The 21,735-nt window shown below is 29.3% G+C and overlaps 1 protein-coding gene across 1 annotated transcript in view; it reads right to left on the reverse strand.

Moving 5' to 3' along the window:
- Positions 1–21,735, reverse strand: part of LOC142319514 (nuclear pore complex protein Nup93-like) — a 57,817-nt gene that overhangs the window by 25,597 nt on the left and 10,485 nt on the right. Inside the window, exons 5-10 of the mRNA XM_075356878.1 lie at positions 18,840–19,007; positions 14,061–14,200; positions 10,754–10,984; positions 5,754–5,891; positions 4,367–4,545; positions 2,812–3,003 (exon numbers count right to left, since the gene is read on the reverse strand). Coding sequence (XP_075212993.1) covers positions 2,812–3,003; positions 4,367–4,545; positions 5,754–5,891; positions 10,754–10,984; positions 14,061–14,200; positions 18,840–19,007 — 1,048 coding nt within the window. The remainder of the gene's footprint in view (positions 1–2,811; positions 3,004–4,366; positions 4,546–5,753; positions 5,892–10,753; positions 10,985–14,060; positions 14,201–18,839; positions 19,008–21,735) is intronic.

Raw genomic sequence — 21,735 nt, forward strand, 5'->3', positions numbered from 1 at the left:
TGTGGAAATGGTAAAATTGGAACTGAAGTGGGAGACTAGAGGTTATACTCAGCTCCCAGATGGATCAAACCTCAGGTCCTCTGGGATTATGTTTTTGGTTTGTTTGCACTCCATACAATCAATTTATTATTGCTATCGTAGCAATTGGCAATTTACTGAATGACTGGCTCTGTAATGGCATATTTAGGTGGCAGAAAGTTTAGGTGTTAGCAAAGTTAGGTGTGGGGTCTTCGTGCTTCTGTGAGTTTGGTAGAGTAGAGTAGTTCCTGAAGGCTACGTGGTAGTTTACAGATGTCCGATGCCTTTGGAGAAGGCCAAGACAGGGCAGAATTTACTGATGGGAAAATCTTCTGAGGCATTCGCATCAGTGGTATCTTACTGAGGCTGGCTGATGACTGTGGAATGTGATCAGTGCAAGAGTTAGAAGATGTCCTCCAATTAAGGTAATAATGGCTAGGAATGGAGGGGGTGATGTGGCAACCCGCAATATCACAAGGTGGATTTTCTTCTCCCTCAGGGGGAATTGAGATGCGGAAATAAATGGTGATGGTCTTTCAATGAAGGGAAAAAGTGCATAATGAAAAGTAATAAACATGCTCATCTACAGAGATTCATGATTGTTGAATTTCATATTCAAGTAGTTTTCCCTAATGTTTTCAGAACACAAACAGAAGAGAATGGCTATTTTTTATCATTACCTTAGACAAAGGGTTAATTCTTGGGTTGTATAGTGACAAGAGGTAGATATAGGTATCTTCCTGAAATTAAATGACAGGCTCTTGAATGACACTACTGCTGACATTCTCTGACCAAAACCAGAATGTTCAAACAGGTACTTGCAACCATGGAAGTCATGGTAGTGGTGATTTGATCTGAAAGGTAAAGGTACTGTGAGACTTTAAAAAGTTATGATGCAATATACAGAACCATTGCTTGATGGTTCAGTAAATCATTGATGCTTGACTGCCTGTTCACTAAAGTGGTGCCTGCTCCACAATAATGTTTGTTCTCATATTGAACAGAATGCAACAGATCAGTTGCAAGGGTTACTATATCCTCGATACAGCTCATGTATGTCACCATCTTTACTTGAAATTGAAGGAGTTTTTAAGCAGAAAATGCAAGAAAATCAATAATTAAATCCAAAAAACTGTCACTGATTAGTTCAAGGAATAGGTCAGGTTCTTTAATGTGGAGATTGACAAGCTTATCTACCAATCTTAAAAATTCTTGAAGGACAACAGGATTACATTATCTGTTTATGACAAAAGTCTCTTACTTAAAAAATGATCCTTGATACTTAAAATTTAGTATAAAGGTGGTGTGTGTAAAGAACTGTACTCAGATTTATTCTTGAGATAAGTTTATATTGCCAATAAAGAATTCCAGCCAGATATTTTTATTGTTTGACATAATACTCCATTTCGGCAAATTTGTTCCATATTAGCTGTTTGTCAAAACTGTATAAACTGCTATGGCATTAGCCATTAATAAATGTTGCTATCTTTGAAGATCTATGGTTAAAAAACCTTAGACCAAGTGTACTATCATGCCATATTATGTTTATTAAACATGCCTTTGGCTGTTGACATTTATCTGTTCTTTACACCTTTAAATTTTCTGTGTGGAAGTCCTTGAGATATACCATGTGGAATAATTACATTGTAAGGGATGCAATTTATTATATTACCCAGTATATTACTTCTTTCTTTTTTTTAATCTCATGTAGAGATTAATAAGTAATAAATAGAAATTTCTCAGATAGAATTCAACATAACACAACAATCAGTTATACACTCAATACTGAAATATTATAATATAATATTATAAATGTGAATGTGAGTTTGTTTTTTGTTACACTTTCACACAGAAACTACTCAACCGATCATCATGAAACTTTGTACACATATTCTCAAAGGTATTGCGAAGGACGTAGGACACTTTTTAGTAAAAAAAAAAAACAATATTTTTTCAGGAGGGTAAAAAAATTTATATTGGTAGGTATGATCGTCTGACAAAAAATTTGACCAAATTCAACGCCATCTGGCGTTCCAGTAAGTAAATGAAATAAAGTGCTAATCCAACACTGTAATACCGATGGTCAAGTCACTATTCAATTGAGTATAGTGCTTCTGCTGTTTCGAATCATTCTATATTTATTGTTATTCTTCTGTCACTTCTAAGCAATACTAAAACTTTTCCAGTTTTTGAGGTTAGGTGGCTGTTAGACCTAACGACATAGGCAAGATGGTTATTCTGCCTTCTACTTTTGTGAACAGTCCCCATTATCTGCATGAATATACTAAAGACGCTTTCACTTATGTAGGAACTTACGCCAGGCCTGACCTCTTTGTAACTTTTACCTGTAATCCTTCGTGGCAGGATGCAACTAAAGGGCTAATGGCCGGGCAAAAAGTCACTGATCGACATGACATAGTTGCTTGGGTATTTCGTTTAAAAGTACACCACGAGCGAAGCCGTGGGGTAAAATCTAGTTATAGTATAAAAATAAATAATACATTTTTATAAAACAAAAGCATATTTTCTACTACAGATCTGCTACAGAGATTTAAATTTAATGATGTATTTTTACATATTATATATAGAACAGAAATCAGAATCAGTCTCTATCTAATGAATTTCCAACTCCATTCCTCTATCTAAGAAGATATTTTTTAAGTGATGTATATCCTTTTAAGTCCTTTAAGTGTGATCCTTTTTCAAGTGTTATATGATTTATAAGCAGACTAAAAAATTAAATTTTTTTTATGACCACATAAAAATAAATAAATAAATAATGTTAATACTAACTTAAAGGCGACTTCACACTAGCAGGCATTGCCAACATACTAAGTTCATGTAATGCAATCGCCATATGAACACCATGTACACGTAATCTGTCATTACGAACTAGAAAATCAATAGCTGCCTCCCACTGTCCAGTTAAAAACAGCAACTGGAAATAAACATGAGGTTGATCCTTGGCACTATAATGAGTCTCTCCTGTTTAAACAGTTAAAAATCATAAGACTTAAAATTACAATAAATATTGAATCTATAAAAAATACTACTTAATAATAAAAAATTATAAAACTTAATAATTTATAAAATTTGACCTAACAAAATAAATACACATTAAAACTGCAAGGCTGATTTTTTTCAATCCTACTGATGCAATAATTTACATTTAAGTTAAAAATATATGTTAATATTATACTAATGTAATTTTTATATATACAAGTGAACAACCATCACTTGTTTACAGCTATGTTCCTGTTATCAGAAAGCAACTTATCTATGTTGTGACTCAACTGTAATGTCTCTATAACACTGATACACAAAATAAAACCTATCAATTCTTCCAATTACCTATAGTTTCTTTATTTTATTAAATATTAACTGCTGATTCTAAAATCAAGATTGATGGATTTTGAAGCTGAACTATTCTAAAATGGTTCTTCTAATTTTGATAAAATTTCATGTGGAATATTTTATTTTTGTGTTTATACTTTGATACTTAAAGGAAATTTTTCATAAATTTATAGGGAAGGGAGAATCATTTTTTGTTTATAATGCTTCACATTATCAGTTACTTCAGAAATGTTAGTTGGAAAATCTTCTTAATGATAGAGTTACAAGTTTACTGCAGTTAACTTTAAATTAAATTTTTACTGGAGGAGTCAATTAAAAATGATAAATAAAAGTAATCCAAAAAATTTAGATACATAAAGCATCTAGAAATATGAAGTTCTATTTCCACTGAGCTATTTATAAGCCATTTATAACTTCTCTTATTTACAGTGATTGCATTTAATAAGTAATTTTAAATGTAAGAAATTATAAAATAAACCATCACACTGAATTTATACATGAGATTAATTCAGTGAGTACTAGTGTAAAAGCATGAGCTGATTTAAGGACAGATAAGTTTTAGGGCTCAACTCTGCATAATCTTATTAATCAAAGCCCTTTAAATATGTTAATAGTGAAGAACTATTATATCTAAACTTCAATATATTTTTTAAGTTATTTTTTACTGATGTTTGATTAATTTTTCCAAGATTTTAAAATTCATCACATAAAATTATTTTTTTAAAACATAAATTATAAAAAAAATCTGAATCTTAATTGAAAGTAAATAAAATTTATTAATTAATAATAGATCAAATATAATTGTTAATCTTATAATTTTTAGTAAAAAAAAAATTATTTTTTTTTTGGAAAAATAATTTATCAAGTTCAGAAATTATGAACAAGAATATAAATAAAAATCAAATCAATTGACTTGATTTAAGTACAAGTAACTGAACAAATACTGTTCAGAGTAACTGAACAAAAAATTTCATTATAAAATACTGATACTAACCGTATTCTTCTAACACTAATGACTGTAACACAGAATATGAGATACGATCACTTGATTCTGAATTATCTGAACTTTCTCTAACTTGACACAATTTAAGCCATAAATAGTCATCAGCAGTCTTTGCTACTTCACTATGCTCATCACTGACATCACACGCACCAAGTACACAGAATACAGCTCTGAAATACACAAAAATGTAAATTTATAACATTTATTGCTCTAATTAAAAATTTTGGAGTATAGCAGAGTCAAATTCTCAGAGAAGAACAAGCTGCAAGAAGTAAAAAACCCAAATTTTAAATGATTAAAGCTCTCAAAAAAGAAAAAAATATAGAGAATTCCATTCCTTCTTTACTTTATAGCAAATGAAAAAAGCAACTTTCATTTATCAGGAGCAGATATTCCTGGAATTGAGTTCCTCGAAGGTGAAAGTTTTTGTTTGACAGACTGCAAAAAGTGTATAGTTTAAAGAAAAAAAATACATAAAAAACGTTGAAAAAAGATTTACTTCAGATATTTTTAAAATGCAGCTACTTAACAGGAAATTCTAGTGATTTCATTGAATCTTACACATTTTGTAAGCCCTCTTACATGTTTTGAAGTCAACTGTTAATTATCTAATATATTAATTACTTGCAAAATGAAAAAGGCTGAAATGTAGGGTTTTTTAAAATTTTTGTTATAAGTAAATAAATCTTTTACATAACCCACTAATTATTTATTCTGGTCACAAAAGTATCAATAATCTGAAAATAATTTTTAAGTGGCATTACTGATAAGGTCATTAACCACTAGTAAATTTCAACAGGATGAACTCAAACTGCAGCCAACTTCAGAAACAGGAAGCAGTTTATGACTTTGCCTTCATTGTCGTTATCCTTCCTTAACAGACTCCTATTTACAGGATGCTAGACCCTGAGGCATTCCAGGTATTGGGGAATTATCAAGTTGTAGGGGATAGAATTTACAGGTCACTCTAAACCCTTAAAAATAATTAAAATTACTTCTTACAAAAAAATTTAAAAATTTATTTAATTTTAAAACTACTAAAATACTTCAACAGAATATTATGTATAGAAATAACAAATATGCTATTAAAATGAAAGGAAACAAAAAAAAAATATAGATTTTGCTTCCAAAAAATCAATTTAAGAATTGGTGATCCATTTGGCAAAAATATAGAGGAAATGAATAACTTTTCCATCTTAAGAACCTATTTTAAAAAAGTACATAAAACTGCACTTAACACACAATTAAACTGACAATGCATCAAAATAAAACCCAGCAATAGTTCAAGCATTTTGTACAAGTCTCATAAAAAAAATTAAAATGGTGGAGATGGGATACTGATATATAATCAAAGATATGTTCTTTAACTTTAAATTACCTTTTATAAGGATCAGTAGTATTCCTTACTGCTCGTCTATATTGAGTTCGAACAAGTTTTTCTAGTTTAGCACTTAAACGGTGAACAGAACTGCTATTTAACTCCTCCAAAACATGACACATCTCTTCCATACCTGCACTATAAAACAAATCAAAAAAATATTTTGTTAAGTAGAGGTATAAAAAACTTCTTTTTTTTTAAATTACATTTTCTAAATTGTAAAATTATTCTGAAAGTTTCCTCAATTTTATTTTGAATACCTTACACACACACACACACACACAAAAAAAAAGAAAAGAATAGCCACTGACAATTAAAATTAATAATATGTATACAGATTGTATTTTCTAAAAAATTTACATGGGAAAATGAAGAAATGAATTGGACAAAAATTTATGTGTCATTAAAATCAGGTACTTCACTTTCCTCTCTAAAAGCTTTGAGGAGTGAATACATTTTCTAAACAGACAGTAGCAAGCCTGCATGGGATTTAATATTCTTGAGAATGGATTTGTCATTTTCAAGAACAATTTGTATATAAGTCAGGTCATCAATAATTTATTTGGATGTAATGCTGATTCTACCAAATTGTTTGTATTGTTTAAACAGAGCACACTAGTTGTCATATTACAAATGTGTGTGTTGCATTTACTAACCTAAAACATACATCAATTTTATAAGAATCATATATTTTTTTAAAAAGTATATTTCAATTTATTTGTATAGAATAATTAAAGATTTATGAACAATACACAATTATACAATTCGATGGCGTGAAAAATAAGATTTCTTATATTTGTAATTTATGTACTTTTAACAAATTAAAGAAAATAATTCGAGAGTAAATAATTTATATATTAGAGTACAAATATTTATCATTTAGGTCTGACTCCTAGTCAGACCTAGCATTTATCATATGTTAAAAATTCATAATCATTCAACAAAGTGATTATTATTAGGCATCAGCCTGAAACTGTACAAAAAAAAAAAATAAATATAAAAAAATAAAATATACTACTGTATATAATTGTAAATCTGCATTTTATAGTTTTTAATAAAATATAACAAGACATTCTCGCCTATTTAACATTGATACCTGATACAGAATAATCTAATTCGACAGCTCAATAGTGTAACATATTCTGAATTAGACAAACATTTCAGCTTTGAAAATATTTAGAAGAATGAAAGTGCAATAATAAAGCACAGAAGGTACATCACAGTCATGGCTAACAATCATTTAACAATATTGGCAAAAAATGAATGTAATGTGTTAAATCTATTCTTCCAATAGATTTTATATAAGGTGTCATAATGAAAAGGTTGTAGGTGAGCAACAAGACAAATGGAACTGAATAATGATTCACTGGAAAAGAATGAACTGTTGCTGTTGCTAAAAGTTTATTTTTTAATATATGCAATTGAGTTAATAACATGTATTTATTATTGAAAAAAAAGTATTAATGGAAGGGATACCAGATGGCAAAAGAGAAAATGATGAATGCTTAGAATTGGTTCTATTTGCCAGACGTCGATCAACATTCTTGGCCAGGTCAATAATGATTTACACTACAGTTATTAAGAACAAGATCAGTGACAAAAACTAAATAGACCTAAGCAATGGTATTATAAAATTTTATTCTGCAGTCAAACCTCAAAGAAAAACAGTGATTGCAGTTGTTGAACGTTATTATTTTAATTATAGCTGTATAGTAGCACCTCCCTCTATGAATCATGAGACCTTGCTGTTGGTGAGGGAGCTTGACTGCTCAGTGATACACAGTAGCTGGACCAAAGGTGCAACCATATTGGAGAGGTATCTGTTGAGAGCCAGACTAAGGAATGATTCCTGAAAGAGGGCAGCAGCTCTTTCAGTAGTTGTTAAGGGCGTACATCAGGATGACTTAGCCATATCAACATTGTTCAGTCCTCTGAGTACTGGGCAGGTGAAAGCAATGGAAAACTACAGCTGCTTTTTTTTCTAAGAAAATGTAGCTCTCTGCATTTTCATATAGCAATGATGCGCCTTCCTTGGTAAAATATTCCGGATGTAAACTAGTCCCTCGTTCGGATCTCCGGGTAGGGACTACTAAGGACGGGGTCACCAGAAAATTAAAAAATAACATTCTATGAGTCGGAGCGTGGAATGTTAGAAGTCTAAAAAGGGTTGGTAGGTTAGAAAATTTAAAGAGGGAAATGGATAGAATAAATGTAGATGTAGTAGGAATTAGTGAAGTTCGGTGGGAAGAGGAAAATGACTTTTGGTCAGGTGATTTTAAAATAATTAACTCAGCCTCAAATAATGGGCAAGTAGGAGTAGGTTTCGTAATGAACAAGAAGATAGGGAAGAGAGTAGAGTATTTCAAAATGTAAAGTGATGGAATCATTGTAAAAGGAAAAAATTGAAACTAAACCGACAATGACTGTTAACGTCTGTATGCCTACAAGCACCCATGATGATGATGATGATGATGATGATGTGTAAACAAAGAAATTGACGAAGCAATTAAACACATAAAAGGAGATGAAAATTTAATAATAGTTGGAGATTGGAACGCTAGCATTGGAAAAGGCAAGAAAGGAATTATAGTGAGTAAATACAGGCTGGGCAAAAGGAATGAAAGAGGGGACCGACTTATAAAGTTTTGCATAAAGTATAATTTAGTAATTGCCAACAGCCAGTTTAAAAATAATAATAGAAGAATATACACATGGAACCAGGCAATACTGCAAGGTATCAGATAGATTATATCATGGGTAAGCAAAGATTTAGAAATCAACTCGTCGACTGCAAAACTTACCCTGGAGCAGATATTGATAGCGACCATAATTTAGTGATAATGAAATGTAGATTGGGGTTTAAAAATCTGAAGAAAAGGTGTCAGTTGAATCGGTGGAATTTAGAGAAGCTTGATGAAGAGAAGGTAAATAAGATTTTTGAGGAGGACATCACAAGAGGTCTGAGTGAATAAGACAAAGTAGAAAATGTAGAAGAATGGGAGATTATTAAAAAGGAAATTCTTAAATCAGCAGAAACGAACTTAGGTGGAACAAAGAGAACTGGTAGAAAATCTTGGATTTCAGACGATATATTAAAGCTGATGGATGAATGTAGAAAATATAAGAATGGTGATGAAGAAAATAAAAGGAATTATAGACAATTAAGAAATACTACAAACACGATGTGCAAACTAGCGAAAGAAGAGTGGATTAAAGAAAAGTGTTCAGAAGTTGAAAGAGAAATGAACATTGGTAAAATAGATGGAGCATACAGGAAAGATAAGGAAAATTTTGGGGTACATAAATTAAAATCCAATAATGTGTTACAAAAAGATGGTACACCAATGAATAATACGAAAGGCAAAGTTGATAGGTAGGTGGAATATATTGAAGAGTTATACGGAGGAAATGAATCAGAAAATGGTGTTATAGAGGAAGAAGACGAAGTTGAAGAGGATGAAAGGGGAACAATACTGAGATCTGAATTTAAGAAAGCATTAAAAGATTTGAATGGCAGAAAGGCTCCTGGAATAGATGGAATACCTGTAGAATTACTGCGCAGTGCAGGTGAGGTAGCGATTGATAGATTATACAAACTGGTGTGTAATATTTATGAAAAAGGGGAAGTTCCATCAGACTTCAAAAAGAGTTTTATAGTCATGATACCAAAGAAAGCAGGAGAATATGATGTCAAGAATACAGAATAATTAGCTTGACTAGCCATGCATCAAAAATCTTAATTAGAATTCTGTACAGAAGAATTGAGTGGAGTGGAAGAAGTGTTAGGAGAAGATCCATTTGGTTTCAGAAAAAGTATAGGGACAAAGGAAGCAATTTTGGGCCTCAGATTAATAGTAGAAGGAAGATTAAAGAAAAACAAACCAACATACATTTATAGACCTAGAAAAGGCATTTGATAGCGTAAACTGGAATAAAATGTTCAGTATTTTAAAAAAATTAGGGTTCAAATACAGAGATAGAAGAACGATTGCTAACATTTACAGGAACCAAACAGCAACAGTAATAATTGAAGAACATAAGAAAGAAGCAATAATAAGAAAGGGAGTCTGACAAAGATGTTCCCTATCCCCGTTACTTTTTAATCTTTACATAGAATTAGCAGTTAATGATGTTAAAGAACAATTTAGATTCAGAGTAACAGTAAAAGGAGAAAAGATAAAGATGCTACAATTTGCTGATGATAAAGTAATTCTAGCTGAGAGTGAAAAGGATTTAGAAGAAACAATGAACGGCATGGATGAAGTCCTACGCAAGAACTACCACATGAAAATTAACAAGAACAAAATGAAAGTACTGAAATGTAGTAGAAATAATGAAGATGGACCACTGAATGTGAAAATAGGAAAAGATTATGGAGGTAGAAGAATTCTGTTATTTGGGAAGTTGAATTTCTAAAGATTGACAAAAATATAAAATGCCGAATAGCACAGGCGAAACGAGCTTTCAGTCAGAAATATAACCAAAATGAATCGACTAGCACTAGATAGGGAATCTTGGAGAGCTGCATCAAACCAGTCAAATGACTGAAGACAAAAAAAAAATAGTAGCACGTCGGAGATCAACTTTTGCATCTTAAAAATTTGTTCTTTCTGAAAAGAAAAGTTATATTTGACAAACAGATTTGAATTAAATTATATTTGTTTAAAATCAGATAGATGACGCTGTTTAATGGTTAAAAATAACAATGTAGATTAGTCACAAAACTAACCATAAGTGGTGGAACAAGCTGAATGAGGGTCATGTAAACTTGCCACATGAAGGAGTAAGAATGCAATAAAATTATTTTTTTACATATTCATTTATTACCATAAACATAATTTATTTTTAAAAAAATAAAAGAACTTAATGGTGAATTTCTTGATGGTAATGATATCATACATAATTTATTACAGCGTCTAGAGCTAAATAAATATCAAGTATTAATAATTAAGTAAACTGAACAACATAAACTAATAAAAAAAAGAAGTTTATTTGCATACCCTGCTTGTTGAGCACAATATACAGCCCCAGAAAAACTGCCACATCTCAAACAGTAATAAATAAGTGGCCAAAGAGGCAGACCATCAAGATTTGTTGGTTCCAATCCTAACATTCCTAGAGGTACTCTGACACTAACAAATCCTCTTACTAAAGAATAAGTACCTGGTACGCCACCTCTATGTGCTGATGCCATGTTATTAGCCACAACACTGTTCATGTACTGCTTATATCTGAAAACAAAAAAAAAACTACTTAGTTTTTTGTTTAATAAAACTAAAAAAATTATAAAAAACTGACACCACAGCTGTAGGACTTTCCTGTCATCCGGCTTTTTCTGATACACGGCTTACACACACAACTTAATTTCAAATATTTATCATTTTATTTAAATACAGTAGTTTTTTTTTTGTTTATTGAATTCAATGATTCTAACTAAAGTGCATGTGCATACTGTACTTCATTCAAGCGAGTGTGGTGGTACTAGCGACCACTTTAAATAAATTTTTACATTTAAATATTATTCATTTATTTAATTCTACTGCTCACATGTGATGTAACAACATAGCAGACGACTAAAGCAGTAATGCAGTCACTAAGTGGTGTGTGTAAGTGGGTGGGGATGGCTGATTTAAGATCCCACTTTGGTGAGAAACAAATTTGTGGATCCAACGAGATGCTAATAGAAAAACTGCAATGAAAAAGACTCACTGTACTGGCTTCTACAATGTTTCAAATTTGATACTATTATTTGGGGTGCAATTTAGCAAAATATTTTTTACGCAAAAGATGTTTTTTTATAATTGTTCACAAAAACATTAAAAAAATGCAACGAATATCATCCCTTGTACTGCCTTCTATAATTCTTCAAAATTAAAACCATTTTTAAGGGTGGGGGGATGAAAATTAGCAAATTTTTTTTACAAAAGTTGTTTATTAATATTCACAAAATTATCAAAAAAAGAATATATATAACCTTAATGATGCAAGATCTTGAGACAATTTTGGTTTTCCCCTGTATCCCCCTCCTGTGTTTAAAATAAAATTTAATAACATCAATGCCCCTACTGTGGAAATATTATAGCCAAATTTGGTAAAAATAGGTCAAGTAGTAGAAATTCAATAATAAATTAGAAAAGATACATGAACAGTGACCAAGTAACTTAAATGTATATTATGTCAGTTAGATTAAAACTGTGTTTTTAAGGACTGAGAAAACAAATTTATTTCCACAAGAGGTATTTGAAAGATAGAATTTGTTCCTTAGACTGCATTAATTTTTTTAAAAGTTTTATCTGTTCCTTTGTTGTTTTATAAAAAAAACTGTGCTAAGTAAATTAGTCATTAGGAGAGTATTTTTTTTGGAATAATACAATAACAGAAAAGTAATTTCACTAATAACTACAGCTTGTAGGAACTGTCCTAGTTTGATGTAACAATTTAATAAGTTGGAAATATGGCTCAATAAATTCACAATGCATCAGTTGGCGAGTTCTGCAGTTTGTGAAACCAGCCAATCCCTCTCCCAATTGCAAAATGATGAAGGGAGTGTGCTGTTTTATAATATGGCAAAGTTGGCCAGTGTAGTTTTTAGATTACTTTTGGTTTCTAGATTCAACAAAATGAAAGAATCTGAGTGGGAAGATATCAAAACTTTAGAAAAATAAATAAATACTAACTGCAAAACTTGAAACATTGTCTCAGATTACAAGTAGGAACAACAGAATATAAATCCACAATAATTGTAGCAAGAATTCCGAATGAATACTGGAAATAAAAAAAAAAAATAATATTTTGATTGGAACATGGAATAGTATAACAATGATTCAAGTTCTGAGAATGGAGTATTTATTGTAAAGTAACACTGTAGATTTAAAGAATAAGTGCACAACTTCACGGAACTGAAATTTTAGAAAACCAAAACTGTAAGAATGTTACAAAAAAGAGGTTATATTTAAAGAATATAAATCACTTCAAGAAAGTATTAAATTTATACTTTAAATTTATCTGTGTTATAAGTTTGAGTAAATTAATTAAAAAAAAAAAAACGCTGCTAGGAATTAAGTAAAAGAAAGCATAGGAAGTTGTTTATGTTTTTTCTTCTTTTCTTGATAATGCAATTTAAAATTCCATACTTTCATTTTGAAAACAGAGCTTTATCTGTAATTAAAGTATAAAAAAAGCGTTCTACTATAGATCAACTTAGTGGAATTTTTATAAAAAAATTGATGTTCAGTTGTCAAATTTTATTTTACACTTAACATTTGTTCTAACAACTCATTCATAGATTCGTAATTACATAATTTAACAATTTATGGAAAATACACTATGAATGTGTAGCATTAGTGTACATTAAATTACTCATGTCTTAACTGCTTCAGTTGAAGCTGGAGACTGCAGTTAATGTAAATTCCATTCAACCTGTATATGTATTATTAAATAAATAATTGTTAATTCTTTTATTTAATCTTTTTTTTACATTGAATCTAAATCACTAATAAAAATATGTTTTCAAATAAAAGTTATGATAACCAGTGTGAAAAAGAAATATTGTTAAGTATATAACATCTTTACTTCATATGTATTTACTGTAAAAAAGGGAGATGAAACATGAATAGAAGAGATAACTCTCCATTGTGGCAAAATTATTGAAATTTAGAGTAAAATAGCAACAAAATTTATTATATGGAAAAAAGGAATATTTATTAAATATTCCACATAGCTGGTATATTCCTCAGAATATAAGTGAATCATCACTTATGTCAACCACTCTATGTTTAAAATGGGTAATTTATTTGTAAATCAGATATTGTAGTAGTATGGTCCAGATCAGTGATTTTCATATTAGATAAACTTCATATTTTACTGCAATAAATCTTTTTAAATTCATATTATTTCTCTGTGCTGTTAAATTATGTTTTAAATTCTATATATAAACCACCTAGTAAAGTTTATTTTAGTACTTTTATATGAAATTTAATTAAATAATTCTATCATGACTGAGGATGCGAGATCCCGCGAAAGTACTTTCATGATAAAATTAAGGTAAGATAATTCTTATCTCAATATTCTACACTAGGTGGTTTATATTATCTAATTTAAAATATAAAACTTAATGTTATAGTCATATACAACAAAATTCTAGCTAAATACCATTGTAGCTGTCAAAACAGTAAAATCATTAATTATTTTATTTTTATTTATACATATTGATTAGGAACATATATCAGCATATATTTGTACTTCATAAGTTTAATTATAAATTTTTATTAAATAATTCAATTATCAATAAAAAAAGAAGCAATATACCTGTTTTCTAAGTACTGTCTTGCTTGATGTATGAGAGCATCGACCATAACAGGTGATGTTCTTGCTTCTAAAGGAGTTCCTTTGGTTTGTGGTGGTACTTGAGTCATGTAATCAACAATATTCCACAACTCGCTCACTTTCTAGTAATAATAATAAAAAAAAAAAATTATCACATAAAGAAAGAATATTTAGTAGCATTGTCCAATTTAGATTTTTAAATAAAGTAATGCAAATATATAAAGTATTCTCATTCCATTATGAATGGTAAATAATCTTGTGATGATAGTGCAATGATATTTTAAAACATTCATTTTTAGTATTCATAAGATTTTAAGCTATAATTAATTTACATTTCTGATCATAAAACTAAATTTTTATATCTGAAAACTGTATGCCTGAGTGAAAACTGAAGTTACAACTCATTTCTATAGTTGTTAAGAACTACTCTTGATAACGGCTACGGCAATGAATTTACATGAGCATTCTTGCAATTTATTTTATGCCTTGTAGAATATATAACTTACTAAATATACAAGGAACGTTCACGTCAATTGGGAATTTTGTTAGACTAGAATGTAAATGGAGATTCCTGTGCCTTCTATTGGTTGTACGCATAAGATAAGATACAAATGTCAGCTGTTACTGCATGCTGCACTGGTGTGAAGCAACTTTAAACAAGAGCAGTCAGTCGTAAAGAATATAGCGTCCAATGTAGTGAATGGATATATGGAACAGCATGTTGTAATGAAATTTCTTGTGAATGAAGGTGTAAAACCCGGTGAGATTAACTTACGATTCCTTGCACAGTATGGTGAATGAGACTCTCAGTCGCAGTAAAACATTTGAGTGGTGCAAATGTTTTAAAGAAGGTTGTACATCAGTGAAAATTGATCCTGGTCGAGGTGGTTTGGAGCCTACTGTAGTCATTCCCATGAACATTCAGTGAGTGGAAGAACTGATCCTTGATAATCGATGGATAACTTGTTAGCAAATTACAGAAGCAATAAATGTGCAAAGTTCTTCAAGATGTACACAATGCTCTCAAGAAAAAATGGCTGGTGTGATCACTAAAGGTGTTCTGTTTCTGCAGGATAACAAATGACGTGCAAGCTACATGAACTTGACCAAAGTTATTGACGCCCCCCCACTCCCCAACATCCTGACCTCGCTTCCAGTGATTTTCACCCATTCAGGCTCTTGAAACTGTTTTTGTGAAGTCAGCATTTCAACAGCAACAACGAGGTGGTCAGTCCTATCTTGGTTTCGACATTAACGTCAAATCTTTCAATGACTTCCATGCTGCTAGTTCTTTAGGATTCCGTTTGTTGTCAAATATATTTTCACAAATTAATTTTCTTATTTGTAGCCTAATGAATATTCCCTCTTTTAATCTGGCTTCACTTAACTGTGAAAAACCTAGGATAAATATTTAAAGCTGTCTTCATCTTTATCTAATGCTTTTACAAAATTCTTCATCAGGCCTAGTTTTATGTGTAGAGGTGGAAAAATAATACAATCTGCTTCAACAAGGAGAATTGACAACATTTTCCTTTCCTGGGGTAAACTGATTTCTTTTTGGCCAGTCTTTAACTGTGTAGTGTTTATCTGTAGCCCAACTATCCCACAAATACAAAAAACATATATATTTTGTAAAGCTACTCTGGAGACTGTGAAGAAGCTTATCACTTTCAGGTCAGCAATGATTCGCCATGAGTGTTATTTTGATAAATACAAGTCACGAATTAGGTTGTTTAGTTTTGCTTGTGTGATGAGGTAAGGTTCAGCAATTCTTCTGGAATGTAATTAATATCTACTGAAGTTGAGAATTCATGGGTTGAGCCCTCTGGGGAATCAGAAATTTTCATTTCTTTCCAAAAAGTTGGAGCTATCAGAATTGGTAAATCAACACCATGAATTAGTGGTCTCATAGCTGAACAAACATTTGGGCATGCAATAAATACTGCTTTTATTGTTTGAATTGAAAGCAGTAACATTTGTTAAGCAAAAATAACAGTTGTCATAATGGTTAGTAGGCTCTCGCCAAATTGTAGGAAACTGTTCTTTTTTCCTTTTAACCATCAGGTTAGTTTAACAACATTTGATGAATGCTATATGTGGTGCCCAGAATTTATCTTAGTTTTCAGCAGGTTTGATATTGGTTTTCCTTGACTTTTTGTGGTGAAGTATAAGAAATTTTTTTCTTATCAAATTAAAATTAAGAATTAAAATGTAAAAATTAATTTAAATAGATATTATAAAACAAACTGCTATATAATGGTTATAGAGACTCTTTAATTGATAATATATACAAAAACAATTTTAAAATTTCAAAAATTAATAACACTACATCATACACAGAAAAATGACAACTTATATTTAAAATATTTATATACTTATAACATGGTAGAAAATATAACTAAGGTTTATGATAAAAGTAAATTTAGATCTGCATACAAAACAAATAACCATTTAATAAAATATTTAAAAAATAGTAATTATACCGATTCATATAATTTATGTGAAAATATATAAAATAAAATATGACTATGACACCAAGACACACACACACACACACATATATATATATATCTATATATATATATATAGATATATATATATATAGATACTAGAAAACTAGTAGATCTTTTAAAACCAGATTTCTTGAACATATTATACATTATAAAAATGGGAAACTGGGTTTATCTAATGTTGCTAACCACCTCATAAACAATAAACATTCTATTTCTGATATTCAAAACAATTTGAAAATATTTTAAATTAAGAAATAAAATATGAATAATAATAAAAATTTGGACATTTTGGAGAATATTATTTATATAAAGATAAGAGGAAATTCAACTTGATCAACTTGCAAACATAATATGAAGATGACACGCTTATACAGGCTGCAGTAGATGGCAGCACTTATTCAGATAAAAATAATGATAGTGCATAAATCTAATTTAATTTAAATCCATACAGTACTACGCTACAACATTGGCTAGCCAAGATACATAGCACATTTTATCCTATTTATTTGTTTATTTTAATTTTATTAATTCTGATGTCATATTTTATACATGTAGTTTTTAATTTTCATAATTTCATTTTTCATATTTTTAAAAAGAAGTTTTAAATTGTGATTTTTAATAATAATAAAAAAAAAATAGTTTTTATATTTTAATTCTTAATTTTCAATTTTAATTTGATAATAAAAAAGAAAAAAATAGTCATATATTACAATTTTTTATATATTTTAATTGTCTTTGAGTTTAATATGTAGTTTGATATAAAAGTTTTAAAAAACAAAAATTACGCTGAAGATGTAGGTTGCCATGAAAGCGCTATTGTAAAAGTTAAGAAAAGATAAGGTAAGTGTCATCTTAATTACTTTTTATAATTTCTGTGCTTAGGTGGATCAAGTTGGATTATATATACAATATATATTAGTACAGACGGATATTTGTCTTGAATACAGAGGTGTATCATGAAGTTCTCCCAGAACTTTCATAACCTATTCTACTCATGTGAATAAAAAAAATTCTTAACTGATATTCTGAAGAGTTAAATCAGGATAAAAAGAATTTATCTGCAATTTTTTGTCAAAAATGCATTATTTTTTAAACAAAATTTCATGTATGAAATTCTGTGTATGAATACATTAATATTAATACCTACAAGCATTGCAAAAGGAGAAAATTCTATTTATCATACAGTAGTAATCAAAGAGAGAAGCACCACATTGATAAATGAAATAACTTCATGACCTCCAAGAAACAAATATATTTTAATACTGTAAAGCGTCTGTAAAAAAAAGCACACACTTTACTAACTGCAAGGAAAATTTGGGATGCAGATCAAGTATGCTGAAGTATGGCAGGAGGCAACTGTATCCTTGCAAAGGTTAATTTGAGACGGTTTTTTTTTTAATATCTAAACTAAACAGTTTAAAATTAACTGCAATCACAAAGAATTTTCATCAATAAGTTGGTCACATAATACTTATAACTAACGAATTATATTTATTAACTGGTCGATGCCTTCAAACATTTTTCAGATACTTATATGAGTACTCATTTTGTTTTTAGATAAATCCAAGATAACAACCTGTTTTGGGAGCTCTGATTCTGAAAATTTAGTATGGCTATTTATAACCACAAGATTCATGACCAAACTGCTTCAAATTTTGATGCTTTATTCATTAATGTTTTAAATGAATCATTGTTGTGACTTTTAAGTTTCTTGTAATAAAATTATATTTCTGCAATTAAAATTCACAGAGAAATGGAACATACACTACATTGGCTTCATTCAGGATTATAATATAAATATTATAGTTAAGTAATTATGGGACAATTTTTATTAAAGTTTATTATTATGTGGTAGAGAAATAGTATAAAAAAATATTTCTCAAATATCAAACAGCATAATTTTCAAGTCATTAAACTAAAATTATGATGCTTAATTTTTAATACTAAAATTTTAGTAATATTAAGTAGTATTTAAAAAAAAGTTAACTGGCTTTAGTTTATTATTATTTTTTTACTTTAGGACTTTAATGATAAGATAAACCACAGGCTGTAAACCTAATTAAATTTTGTAATATTCTCTATGCACATATTAAACAAGAATTTATCTACAACATAAAACATAGATAATATACAGTAATTAACGATTAAATAAATTTATTAAAAAAATATTCAACTAATAACATTAATTCAATTTTTAATATACAAAAATTTCCACATTAATGGCAAATTGTAAATTACCGTCACATACCTGATCATTGAAAGACGTAGCAACAGATGAAAATTTTTTTATTAAATTTGGGCGAACAGAACCTTGAATTACACACTTATTATATTCAATAACACACTGTGCATAAGCCATCTCTTGTTGATCTAAGTGACTTTTCATTCCAAATACACTTTCATTCATCACACTTCTCTAATGACAAAAAACAAAACAAAAAATAATAAAACTGTAAAAGATAATAAAACAATTTTAGGTGTATCCATTTAAATAAAAAAGTCTTTCTAACAAGTAATATTGTACATTTTTATTGTTGCAAAAATAATCTTTAAACTATTCAAATTGGAATAGAAATTTCTTGAAATGAATTTAAAAAGATCACATAAAAAATACTTAAGGGTAAGGGCTCCTCATTCAGCAATAACGTAAACCTTGGAGAAACATGGTTTGACAGTCCTTATTTTTAAGTACAATTAACTTACTGTTGTTATTTAATTGCAACTTATTATTGGTAGTGGAAAAAAAGTTGCATAAGGTAAATTTTCAATTAAAAATCATTATAGAGAAAATCAGCAAACTTTGAACTGGTTAGATGACCAATTTTTTTTTTGTATTTAATTTCCTATCTGCAGGGTGTTAAAAAATTCCAAAATGCTAATTTTTTACCAATAGTATTTGTTTAAAAAGTCTATTAAACTTTTTAATCTATAAAGCCATTTTGATAAATTCTAGCTGATTAAAATTAAATTTTATAAAAAATGTCCAAATTAAAATAAAGTTTTATAAAAATCAATGTTTAGGATTTTTCTGTTCTTTGAGGGGAAAAGAATATCAGTATGATTCCTTCCCTTTGTTAAAGATAATGAAAAAAATAATGCTGTTTTTCCATTCTCTTCAAGAAATATTTGATTTCAAAAGTTGAATCTCTACATCTCAAAAGGAGGACTGGCTAAAAATACAAAAATGTACAATAATGAACTTCACTACAGGGTTATTAAGCCCTGAAAGTTATTGGAACTACTTGGTAAGATATACCTTAAATATATGAAAAAATGTTCAGTTATACTTAATGCCAAAGAAAAAATATATTTTACTGTATGTTTTTAAGTAACAAGCAATTCATAATATTTAACAAATATATTTTTTAATACCTGAACTAAATTATTTCAAGAGAATCACATTTAAACAGGATTTATTTTCAGAATTACTTAAAGCTGATGATGTAAAAATGTATAATACTATACCATTAGTGCAAGTTAAAGTACAGGATTACCTAAATTTTTAGTAGACACTGCATCTCTTGTACAATCTATCCAATGAATTAGAAACCTTACTTATATCTATCACACCATACCAAAAAACAGTTTTTTAATGAACTCCAAAATTTGCAAATGGAGATTAGCTCTGACAGAAAAAAGGACTCCTAATCTACATTTATTCTATGACAAATTAATTTTAAAAATAAATCTGTCAAGGAGAATTAAGTAAAAAATCAACCACCATACTTCATCAGCTCATCAGAAGATAATGTTCAATTAATTCCATCTTTAGTTAATTGCAACTCATCACTTCTGTAGGTAATCAAGACTATAATGTATAAGATTCAAGTTTATTTACTAACTTAGTTGTAATGCACTAAAAAAAAATCAAGGAAAGTAAATTTCCTTGGTTTTTTAGTTTGCTAACAACATTTTTTACCACTATAAAGCATCATAACTTATATTTTTGATAAAGCATTACTAATACATTGACTATTCCCATAAAATATCCATTAGACTTTTGTTTTAAAAATTATTATGAAAAATCCAATCATTGTCCAAATAATTATTATAATCTTGAACAATGGTTGTTGAAAAATTACATGAATATATTGAAAATTGTCTGTAGAAATAGATTTGTACTATAATTGAAAATACTGTGTCTGATACATAAAAGTAGTCTCATTTTACATAATTCACTATCAATTGTAAGATAATTGGTGTGTATGCTACAACAGCATAGCTTTAAATTCCTTATGGAAATGTAAATTTATCTGTTTTTTGATGAGAATATTCGATCATTTAAAAACGATTAAGCACATGGGCTTAATCAGACTATGAATGCAAGAAAAAATTTGATAGGAATTCAGTTAACAGCATGAGATGAAATTACAAACACAGATATTGTGCAAGTCAATAAGGTGAAGTTCATATTCATGAAGGAGCAGGGCACTGTTTTTTTGTTTGGCTGTAGACAGAGATGGAAATATAATACAACAGTACAGTTTGGGCTTAGTTCTATAGAACAAAGTACATGCCTGTCAATCTGTTCTAAACAAGAAACGTCCGTTTAAAATGGTTACTGCAAAACTGTTACTCTAATTACAAATTTTCAGTCCACTGAACCTCTGAATAATGTCAAAAGGTACTCTAAGGTGAAAAAATGAAAATTTCAATCTAACAGTCAGATCTCATCAAGAAATACAATTGCTATATGGGTGGGTTTGAATCATGGAGAATGGTGTCAGCAACTGTCGAATAACAATGAAATGAAAAAAATTGTGTGGGCCTTTGTTTTCAAACTTTCTTGAAGTAGCTTTAGTAAATTCGTGGAAGTTTATAAATATGTCCACAAAGAAAGAGTCCAGCAACTCAAATTTTGACAATTTGTAGTTATCGCATTATTATTATTAAGAAATTGCTATTCTACAAATGCAGAGACTTGGACGACCAACAGTGTTTTCAACTGCAACTCAGCGACACTCAGTTGACAAACATCTTCCTCAAAAAAATTTAAATAATAGAAGAATCCGCTGTTGACAATGTAAAAGTACAACAGTATTTTCATGTAATAAGTGTAAAGTTGGACTTACCAAAATGTTTTATTGATTACCATAAAAAATAAACTTGATATATTCACTGTACACTGAAATAAAATGTAGACA

This window comes from Lycorma delicatula, chromosome 2, assembly GCF_047948215.1.
Source record: "Lycorma delicatula isolate Av1 chromosome 2, ASM4794821v1, whole genome shotgun sequence".
NCBI lineage: Eukaryota > Metazoa > Arthropoda > Insecta > Hemiptera > Fulgoridae > Lycorma > Lycorma delicatula.